The sequence below is a fragment of the Sarcophilus harrisii genome, chromosome 3 (assembly GCF_902635505.1).
Source record: "Sarcophilus harrisii chromosome 3, mSarHar1.11, whole genome shotgun sequence".
NCBI lineage: Eukaryota > Metazoa > Chordata > Mammalia > Dasyuromorphia > Dasyuridae > Sarcophilus > Sarcophilus harrisii.
Window position 1 is genome coordinate 454,652,346 of NC_045428.1, and position 11,691 is coordinate 454,664,036.

Genomic DNA, 11,691 nt, shown 5'->3' on the forward strand with positions numbered 1-11,691 from the left:
GACTTAATTTACCTGCCTGATAAGATTGGGACATAGGGTGCAGGTAAGATTTCATATATGTCAACACTTCCCTGTCAGGGTCTATGCTACAGGAAGCAAACTCCATCTTTGGACCAGTAGTTCTCAAACTTTCTGAATTCAAAAACCCTTCCCTCTTAAAAATTCTTGAGGACTCCCTACAGGACATTTGTTTTTGTGGTGTCTATCTGTCATTTACCATTTTAGAAATTTAATGTTATAATATTATTATAAAAATAATTTTGACTCCATGAACCTCCTGAAAGGGTGTCAGAAATCTTCAGACTTCCCAGACAACACTCTGAATACTACTATTCTGGGCTCTTTCCCTAAGAAAGAAGCACAAAATTAGAATTTTCTGTCTTGTTAAGAGAAGCTTTATAAAGCCAACTCTAGAAGGTCCTGCCTATATTGGGTTTCTAAATCCAACTATAAGTAGTACACATTTGCTGCAGTTTAATTTCTCTGTTCTAGACATAACAGACAACCGTTCAACAGTCATAGTGATAGTAGGGGGATAGGGTAGAGACAGTGAATTGACTTTAGCAGTCAGGCTTTCAATAGGTATTTCCTGAGATGGAAACACTCCTGTGACCTCAAGGCATTATAGAAGCACAACATTGCTTCTAGTTGTCACTGGTCATATAAGTGATCTGTGAACGATGAAAATAAAGAGGGAAAACATAATCAGGACAGAGCTAAATCAAACAGCAAAGGGACCGTTTAATATGCCATAATGACCAAAAATCTTACTGGTCCAGGCAATAGCCATTTTAGAGCCCAAACCTTCCACACATTGCCAAGGAGAACACCTTACTGCACACCTACCCCTAATAAATACATGAGCAGGAGCTACTGGTTTGTGAATGTATGAAATAAACCTAGGATAGAATTAAGAAATAATGCTTCCAGGGCAACAATTCACGACAAAATCTTGCAGCTCCCTGTCTCACCAGCCACAGTCTGGGGAAGTGTTCATTGTCAAGTCCTCTGTGCCTAGGCTACAACCATTCTAAAATTGGTGTTCAGACTCGGGCTGGCTTTGGTTCAAGCCACGTCTTGACCTTTCCTTATAAGAAGGTTGTGTTCATCTTCATGAACCCAGCCACTGAAGTCAGGAAGCATATATAGCTGTCCCTTTGTGCCTGTCAAACAGCAATGCCACCAGATGCAGTTGGTGATTGGCAAGGACCCATTTCAAATGTACTTGTACATCATCTAATGCTCAGAATTACCACTACCCACCCCATATTCAATTTCAATCAGCACAAAAGAAGCTAGAGACTTTCCAAAGTGATTACAGAGTTGGGTTTTCTGTCATCTCTGTCTCTTTTACAACAATCATATTTAAGATTCAATCCCAGCCCAAATGTAATTAGTCCAGTTCCTGATATCTATCTAGGTGTGCTGCTTTCTTTCTTAAGTGTGTGCCAAGTTTCCATTTTCATGAAATTAAATTACTATATACAAAGACCCAATGATAATTAATTAGACTCAATAATGAAAAAATTAATTGTGTTTTTATTTAGAGCATTTATATTTTACAAGACTTTCATCAGAAACACCCCTCCAAAAATGCTATTAGGCAGTTGTAAAATCCTGTGAGTTTGCTGTGGTTGATACTTGAGAATAATAGCTAGTGAGTTTGGAACCAGAGAGTTAATTTTAATTCATTAATTCTGCTACCAGAAATTGTAACCAGGTTCCCCTGCCACTTAAATTCTGAATTCTTTTCTGGCATTCCATACTGAAAAGAAAGGACCCCTTACAACTCCACAGGGGATTGGAATAGAGTCAGGCTTCAAGTAAGATTGAAAACTGGCAATGCTTTTTTAGTCTTCAAATGTTTGCCCCCAATGATCCTTTCTTGATCCACATGACTCTGTTTCCAGGAAGAATTGGTCACTCCAATAGCATGCTTTGGGAGAATTTTGTGTGCTTTCTGGCTTTGTCAGATAGTCCTCTGATAAACTAAGCTGACTTTTCTGGATCTCATGCCCAGATAGTTTAGGGATCTCTGGGAAGCTATATCTCTGGAATCACACTGAAATGAATCCATTCCAAACGGATTCATTCCAAAATGCAGCAGTGGTGACAGGTCACTAAACATCAAAACTCAGCATAATGTACAATTGTGCATGAAGACTTGGAACTTGTTTAATTCCTTTCAGACATTATCTGCAAGCTCTGTTCTTCTCATTGAAAAACCCAGAGTTCCACCTATGTCTCAGTAATGATGCACAGCAGGAACAGCAGCCCCCCTATGGTGAACATTTGTTATGAATGTTCAACCAAATGGGGACACAGAAATTATAAGCAGTCCCTTGTGCTTGTTAAAACTTGAGGAACTTGACAACCAGAGCCTTTGGGGTTTTCTGTTGTATTCTTCCACTGCTACCCTCAATTTTAAAGGGATCAATAGACATTTTGCTTTTGGAAGTTTCTAAATTAACTTTTATCATAGTCCAAAAAAGTAATAAATGTTAGGCACTGGACAGAGCCCACTCTTAAAGAACTTACAACCTTTCTATGCAAAACAAAAGAAGGTTTCCTTTCTTGGATCTATGTCTTTTCTGTCTGCACAGGAAGACATTTCCAAGACTAAAACTTCAGCTGTTCCAGAGCTACTCTAAGGCAGCAGTGGCTCTCGGGCTGAATTCCAGAGGATTCCCGAGTTTACAAGAAAAACTCCTTTTTCTGGCAAAGGTCAAATTAATTTATCTCTGGAAGATACTACTTTCATTAATTCCTTCAATTAATGCAAGACTTTTTGTTCCATCTATGTCTCAATGGGAGCAAAAAGAGCAAAAGAAGGGATGATTTGTCAAACCTAACAAATATTCTTAGCTTTGTGTCTGAAATTCAATCACCAAGGAAAAGGTACAAATGGTGTATTTACAGGGAATTCACTCCATAGTAGATTTTACACATAATTTCACACTTATGATATTAACCTGATGACTTTGTAGGTGATATAGTCCATAGGTGGGTTTTGGAGTGTAAATGCCATGCAGTACATACAAGGGATTAAATTGTCAGTGTCTTCCTGATTCTAATTCTTTTTTGTAGAAGAGACCACCCCCAAAAGTGTTTGCAATGATTCCAGTAGGATTTAGACTTGTAGTAATTATTATTGTTTCCCAAGTTAATCTACCTGTGAGCTGAAGAGGCATAGAGGGGATTTAGGAAAATATGAATGATCCAAATGACCACCTGATCAACAAGAGTGCTGGCAAATAGGGCATACACTAGAACTGAATGACTTTGGGGATTGCAAATATTTTGAAATTAGTTTCAAGCTTGTAAACTGAAATATTTCCTGCTTAACTTTGAAGAGTGGGGGTGAGAATCAGAGCTGAGGAAAGATAGGCAATCAATAAAACTCAGTTGAACTGAACCAAAAGCCAAGAGATTCTATAGATAAGGCAACAGAAAGTTTTCCTGTGCTACAGGCCCCAAAAAGGCTCTGCCTCAATAGTCCCAGCTCTTTTCATCTTGATCTTGGAAGACCTGGACCCAGCACATACCCCTTGATTTCTTTACCCTTGGAATGGCAACTGGAGTAGCAGTTATGAGTAATTACAATAAAAGCCTAATTTGCCCCTGGCCAAAATACAAATTCTGATTGATAATGATCATTTTCCAAGCCCCCATTTTGCATTTCTCCATTAACATTTCAGTGTCCATTTCTCAAGTTCCCAGACAATGGGATGGGATTTGGTCCCTGTTATCTGAAAGGAGCTGTGATTTTGGTATAGTGGATAGAGCACCAGCCCTGAAGTCAGGAGGACCTGAGTTCAAATCTGGTCTCAGACACTTAACACTTCCTAGCTATGTGACCCTGGGCAAATCACTTAACCCAATTGCCTCAGCAGAAAAAGAAGAAAAAAATCTAGAGTTAACATGTTGAGAGAGCAGCAATCCCTTCACTCCCAAAGAAGATACCCACTCCTGCTGCTTATTTCATTTTACATTCCAAGTGGGCATGTTCTTTAAGGTAGAAATTCACAAGGAATCACAAACTAAGGAATGTACTCTTTCCTCATGCTTGGAGGATAAAATTTTCTTAATGCCAGGGTACGAACCAACCCTTCCCCAAATTCTTCACTAAATTGACTGGCTGGCTATACCCTAGATGTGAGTGACTTGGTTTACTATACCACCACCTATCCACCATTACCTCCCCCCATGCCTTGAGGATAATTTAGTGGGGGTCTACCTTTCTGATTCCTTGACCTTTGGAGAACGAATATGGTGGCGGTGATATGGACTTAAAATGAAATATTATTATGTGTTATAACCACCACCATCACAATAATAATAACTCATATTTGTATTATGCTTTAAGGTTTGTGAAGCATTATACATAAAGCATTTTACTGTAAGAGAAGTCACATGAGGGACTCAGTGGCAAGAAAGTCTGACTTGCAGACATGGGTTCCAGACCAGTCTCTGATATACAGTACCTGTGTAACCATACCTTAATATCTTACCGCTTAAGGAAATTTTCTAAAATCTTAAGTTAAAAATTAGTTGTGGATCTGCATCAGCTTGAGGTGTTTCCTCAATAGGAATTCTTTCATGAATAAATCACAAAACTGGACCCCCTCCCAAAAATTACTGGCACATTAAGAAGTAGAATTTTCTGAAGCAGTTCGTTGCAATGATCTTTAACCTCCCTTCTGTTCCAAAAGTCATATTTGGCTAAGGTCTTCTATCTTTTTAGGATCTGACCTAGCTGTTGAAAGTTATGGGGGTAAGTGATCAACTTTGTCATTTTAGGTGGAATATTTAAAACATAGTCTTTTGTATCTTAAAACATAGATTTTTACATCATGTCTGAATACTCAAGCTTACAAGTGGGTTGAGAATCCAAGTTTCCTTTATAAGTAGGTTGTTTGAAACCAGGAAGGAATTTTCCTCTATCAAGTGTTACATATGAGATTAGGTTCCCTAGGCCAGCCCACAAAAGCCTCTATACTCCAAAGTGCCTGAAATATAAGTGCTTGAAAAACTAAGATAGGTAAGTAGTTCTAAGCACCAGTTCTAACAATGTTTCTAGGGGGAAATTTATTTCCAATTGGGGATATCCAGGGAACACATTTCCACACTCACCACTGCCACCCTCACTGCAATCTTCCACCTTTCCCAATACCCAGAGGCTGAGCAGTGGAAACAAAATTTACCCAGTTTCAACAGTTGAGATTTCTGTGATGTGGGGTACCAGAAATTCCAGGATCTAGAGCAGCTGAGACTTTCCGGTCCAAGCCAGCTCCTTGTAACCCTCTTTCCTTCTGAGGACTCCAGTAAGGATTAGGGTTCTTTTTCCTTTCCATTGTTCAGACCAAAATTTCCAGTGAGGAAACTCTTGCTCCCTAGCCTGAACTGAGATGAAATCTTAAAATTTCTCTGACTTCTGACTTCTCTGAATGCAATCTCTGAAGCAAGCATGCAGCCCCTTTGAGGATCTTTAAGAGTTTTCAGTGCCAACAACAAAAGGCTACATTGTATGAAAAGGCTACATCATCACCCACTCCCAAGTGATAGATCTTTGGTCACACAGGGAAGTAAATTATCTGCCATTAAGAGGATCACCCAGACACAACTCAGCAACAGAGAGGGCAAAAGGAATCATAATGGGAAATGAGGACCAAAGGTACCAGCAGTTCTGCCAACAAGGTCCGGTTAAGATTTTAACCAGACCTTTAAGGGTCAGCAGTGTTGAGTGAGAGGATGCTTGAGCCATGGAGTTTCATCTTTCCCACCTCTTCCCCTGGGGCATTTCAAACTTGCTGCAAAGCCTTCATTCTGAATGAGCCCTGGTCTAAGGTAAGAATTGGTGACTGTGGTTAGGGGAGAAGTCTTATCTCAGTAGCACCAGAAATTGTAGTGCCACAGTCCAGGAAAGGAAAAGAGAAACCAAAAAAAAAAAAAAATCAACAATCAGGTAACAGCTTAGAAGGAAAATTCTGGTGATAAAAGTATAGACTTCCTGTCTATCATCTGGGAAGAGTCAACATATGATATCACTGTCCGTATAATTTGTACTGTAAACTTGTTTACCAGTTGGCATATAAAATCTCTCTAGGCCTGGGAACACACTAAAGTCAAGCACCTCAAATGAATTGTTCCTATGAAGCAAATAGTGAAGAAGCTCTGCATTTGCTCCTTAATTTCCTGAGGTACAAGAGATACATCTGGTTTAATGCCAGAGCATTAGATTTATCATCAAAAAGGACTAGGTTCCAAACTCATCTACTTTGAACACTTATTGTATGTCCTTGCACAGGTCAATTAAAATTAACTTCTCTATGGCTGCTGTTCAGTGGTATCCAATTCTTCATGACCTCATTTGGTATTTTCTTGGCAAACATACTGGAGTAGTTTGCCATTTTCTTCTCTAGATCATCTTTACAGATGAGGAAACTGAGGCAAACAGAGTTAAGAAATTTGCCCAGAGTCACACAACTAGTAAGTATCTGAGCAAGGTTTTAACTTAGAATGTTGCCTTCCTGACTCTAGACCCAGCATTTTGTCCACTTTGCCACCTAGCTGCTACCAACATTTCTAGGGGTCAGTTTCTCATCTCTAAAATGGAGATGAGGATACTGATATTGCCTAGCTCATTGGATTATGAGGCTAACTTGATATAATGTAGTTAAAATACTATATAAATGTAATTCTGTTATTATTGATGATTCCAACTACAGAGGTGTTTTAATAGATTTCTATATTCAGTAGGTTACAATAAAATAGACTATAATTAAATTGGACTTCATTCAATTAAAAGAATTTATTAACCACTATGTATAAAAGCACTATGCTACCTGCTAAAGATGCCAAGATAGATATGACAAAAATTTATCTCAAGAAGTTTACCATTAAATAATAGGGATCTCACAAAAGGGTTGGGACATACATACAAGTAGCTGTCATATAAAATCAAATGTGATAACAAAGAAAAAGCACAGGCACAGTGTTCTGATGATATCTCATGATCAATTAAAACATATGGAATACATGTAAAATGTTTTGCAAGTTTTAAAATGATAAATAAGTATAAGCTTCTATTGTACTTATTTATATGAAATTTGAAGGAAATGAGATCAGTGGGGAAGAAAGGATATTTCAGAGATGTTGAAAAAAGAGAAAATATTTCATGGAGGAGAGAAAATGCCTTAACTAAGAAGAACAGGAAAATAGCCCATTCCAGGACTTTGGAACTTGGTGAGCAAAGCCTAGGAAAAAGGATAGAAGTAGAATTTAAGACAGTCCTAAATACTGAAATTTTCTCTGACAGCAATTCTGGCAAAAAACTGTAACAACAAACAAAAAAGTCAATATATTCCCTACATTTAATCATTGTTTGACATCACAAATTCCAATTTGCTTTGTGGTTTCAGTCACTAGGCTGTCAATCCTGTAACCTTCGGTAGAGGTCATTCATACTGCATTCCAAATTTAAATCACTAAGATAACATCAACTTAAATGTTTTTGAATCATAATCCAAACAGAAAATCATCTCTGCCAACCTCCCGAATAATAAATACGATAAAGCAATATTCATGGACAAAAAGAATTTCTCCTTTATCTGTCCCTTCCCTGCAATCCAGGCTTAGAGGGGTAAAAAAAAAATCCTGTCAGAAAATATCTATGATCTGGTGTTCTTGAACTTAACTTAATCAAGGCAAGGTTTTTCTAGTTCAAACTCAGTTCCAGGTTTGAGGAAAAATTTTCAAGCAAACCTAAAAAAAATTAAAGTTTCTGAATTTTGTGAACTTTGTGCAAGGTATAGGCAATCATATTTGCAACTGAAAGGAACTTTTAAAATGACAATTTTAGAGAACTTAAAAATATTACTGGTCAGTGATTAATTGGCTTATGAAAATATTTCAATTTCTCCGGTTTCCTTGAATATCAACTCTTCTGGCTGAGGAGATGTGGCACCAGTGTTTGATATCATGTACAGAGTCTAAACAATTGGACTGATCTGACTAACTAAGGGGAGTTTCCTAATAGGTATAGCTCTTTCAATACCATTCGAACTGATACATTTATCACATTCACTTCTATGGGTTTTAAAAACTGCCACCAGAAAGAAACATGTTTATCTTATCTTTTCATTATTTCAACTATCAAACTATAAATGATGTGGCTATTATGTCTGGTAATTTTTATTTGAACAAGCGATTGAGGGTTGTCCATCTGAACTTGTTAGTGTATTGGTTCCTCCAAAAGTGTGAAATATCTTTATCTGCAAAATATTCTAGCAAAATAAAATCTTATTTTCACTTCGGCTATCGGTGCTTTATTGTGGCTTCTTTCAATCAAAGAGGGATTAGGCTCATCCTGTCTAAGATTTGTGATGCACATACTAATTCTAAAGGCAACAAAAATGCTTTGAAAATGTGGTATTTGCAAAACTATTGAGCAGTCATTAGTTGGATTCCCATGATCTAATGCAGGGAAGGCTTTAACTGTAATTGTAAACCCACTGAGGGCTTAGGATCTGAAAGTGTGGACCATTGTAGTCAGTTGTTATAAATTTAATTCTCTTGGCAGACCCCAGTTTCCATCAGACAAATCTCTTTTAAGAGAAGTCACAACCCTTAACCCAGAACTTTATGTCCCAGAGGACTGAAATGATGGAATAAGATAGTGACTGTGGACAATTGTAATCCACTCCCCTGAATAAAGTTACTAAACTATTGAAAACACAGAATGGGAGTCAGATACTCTGAAAATGCATTGCAGTCACAGAATGACACATAAATCATTTTATTTCCCCTATGGAATATTTCAAACAAGTTTCAATAAGAGATGAAGTTTCCTAGCCCTAAAAACTGATGATCAAAGTTTTCTGAAGTTATTTATCATTGTCATGGGGAGGAGGGGGGTAAAGAAAGGATGAATAGTGCTTGTGGGCTATTCCCTTCTATAATCTTGCCAGTTTGTGTGCTGATGATCTGAAACTATCCAATTCCATGGTCTTTATAAGCTAAAAACAATTGTCTAACAAGTCAAAACACAGGCAAAATACCTGAAAGTGTTTCTTGGTCTTGGGAGATCATATCTTGACTCTCCCAGGAAGGTCTACCTCTCCATACTCTAATGTCACATCTTTGTCCTGGTGTACAGGTGTACACTAAAGTTGTTATTAAAATTTGCCCCCACGATTTTCTTCCAAATGTGTTTGCATTGGTAAAACAAATGCCTAATTGTATGCAAAACTGTTCCTAAAAGAAAATTCACCAGCTGAAGAGCTTAAGTAGATTCCTCTTCTCAGATTTTGATCCAAATAGTTATTTATTTACTTCCCTCATATAGAACTTGCCATTTTTTCCAATTCAGGAAAAAATTAAGACATTTGAGTATATCTCCCGTGCCTAATAAATGTTTCTCATCTACAGTAGTAGATATTCAATTGATAAATTTTGGAGGACAAATGGAGAATTATAGCTAATGTTAGTTGTTTTCATTTTTTATAGTCCACAAGCTATTTATGATTCCAGTGATGGATGTCAGACGGAATGCTCATTTTAATTTAGTTATATACTAAGATGCTATATCTGAATTCATTTAATAAATTGTTTAACAACCCGGCTCAACTGAATTTGTTACATATTTCACTCATTACCCCACTGAACTAGCAACTGATTTGACAGAAATATAAAACTCTAAGCAGTGGGCACTAGGAGTTAGGTTTGGACTGAAAAATCCAAGCTGTCTTGTCAAATGCGTTGAATAATTTTGCTCCACTCTTCACTTTAGGTGTGTAAATGATTTGATTCACAATGTATCATATTTTCACAGGCACAAATGACTTCTTTGGTTTAGAGGTGTGTTGGGATTTTTGTAGTCCTCTGCGAGAAGGAAGGGCGAAAAAAATCTTTTGCTGTATTTAATGATAGCATGGATTTCAGTCATACCAAGCTATTTGTGCCAAGACAATATGATTTATTAGAAATTAAATTAATGCACGTTTGTTTAAACATCTTTGAAACTAAACTATATACATTTACTTTTTTTCAACATAGATATATGCATGTGTATCCAAGTTCACCTCACATCTCCCATTATCCTCGATGATTGGGGAGAAAGGATATCACAGTTGAATTAAAAAAAAAAAAAACTATTTGCCCTAGGCAAAAAAATCCGAATTCACACAGAGACTTTCTGCACTCAACTATCTAACTCAGTACTCCCCTACAAGAAAATCATCGTGAAACTAGTTCGGCAGATTACGGATTTGGTCGAGCATGCAAGCATAAGGACTAATTTGACAGGTTCCTAAAGGTAAAAGCAAAGGACTAGGTAAATTAGATTAAAGTGAAAAATAATAAGCTCAAATTTTAATCAATGTCTCGAGGCACAGAAACCAAGATTTTATGTCAGTAGCTGAAAATACTTTAGGAAACTCTTAAACCTTCAATCTGAACTTCCACAGGGTGGATGAGGAACTCACAATTCCCTTCTGCTTATAATTTGGAGTCATTAAAGGGACCTATTTCCAGGCAAGTAACGTAAGGGAATTATTTCCTCGAGATTGATTTAAGAGCTCCGTTCAAGTCCTACCCTCAAATTCACCAAGATAGGAGAGGGTGACCTCTTGCACAGGAAGAGTTAAGACTCTCTTCGGACTCCCCTGTTTTCAACACTTCAAGGGAGAGCATATAACTGACAATAGGAAAGGTCCTAGGAAGTCTTACCAGTACAGGAATGCAGGGGTTTGGGTCGGACGATGAGTGAAGGGCACACAGAATAGAGGGAAAGTTTCTCAAAGTAGTCGCAGGTCTCCTTGGAGAGAATCTCGTCGATCATGAAAGTCTTGTAGCGCCGCCTGGCTGCTTTGAGCTGGCCGGGAGAGCTCAGCCTCAGCTCGGCGTGGCAATGCATGGCGAGCCCGGATGGAGCGAGCGGCCAACCGGCCGAAGCACCGCTCCCCAAAGCACCCAGAGGGACAGCGAGTGCGGCGGGAGCGTCTTCCGGGAGCGAGGGGCGGGGGCTGTGGGACCAGGCCCCCACCTCCTCCAGGAGGCCTGAAGGGTACAGACAGTGCACCGCTGGGTTGGGGCTCCGCGCGCACTGCGGGGAACAGTGCAGCGCCCGCGCCTTATCCTTCTCTCCTATACACACCGGCCGATAAGCATCTTCTTGGGAGCCTTTTTGGGACAGCGCAGCTGTCAATCACGGCGTGCTTCCTGCACTGCTTGGCCCGGCTGCGTTGTGTCGCTGCTCCGAGCAGCAGCTTGGGGAGGGCCAGCCAACAAACGCTAGATAATTACCCCACCACCACCACCACCTATCTCTGGGTCTCTCTGTGTCTCTCAACTACTGTCGCTCTCCGCCCTCCCTTTCTCTCCTCCCTTCTCTCTGCCTTTCTCAATCTCTCTCTCTCCCCAAGTCTCTATTTTAAGATACTCATACAGCTAGCTTTTTTTCCCTCCTCCTCCCCCTTCTGGGAGAAACTCCAGGTGTGTGTGTGTGTGTGTGTGTGTGTGTGTGTGTGTGTGTGCTTCTTCCTACTATCATTAAGTATAATACCTTTAAGGAAAACTCCAGGAAGCAAGTCCTCGCCCCAACTCCCACACTGCGCCTGACCATTTCGCCCCTTTCTACAAAAGACCGCTTCTCCTATCTCCAGAAAACCAGACCCAACAGCGAGCAGCCAG

General features: G+C 39.1%; 1 protein-coding gene across 1 annotated transcript in view; it reads right to left on the reverse strand.

Annotated features, from left to right (window-relative positions):
* Positions 1-11,475, reverse strand: part of BARX2 (BARX homeobox 2) — an 81,951-nt gene extending 70,476 nt beyond the window's left edge. Inside the window, exon 1 of the mRNA XM_003764406.3 lies at positions 10,729-11,475. Within this exon, the coding sequence (XP_003764454.1) occupies positions 10,729-10,915 (187 nt within the window). The 5' untranslated portion in view covers positions 10,916-11,475. The remainder of the gene's footprint in view (positions 1-10,728) is intronic.
* Positions 11,476-11,691: the final 216 nt, after the last annotated feature.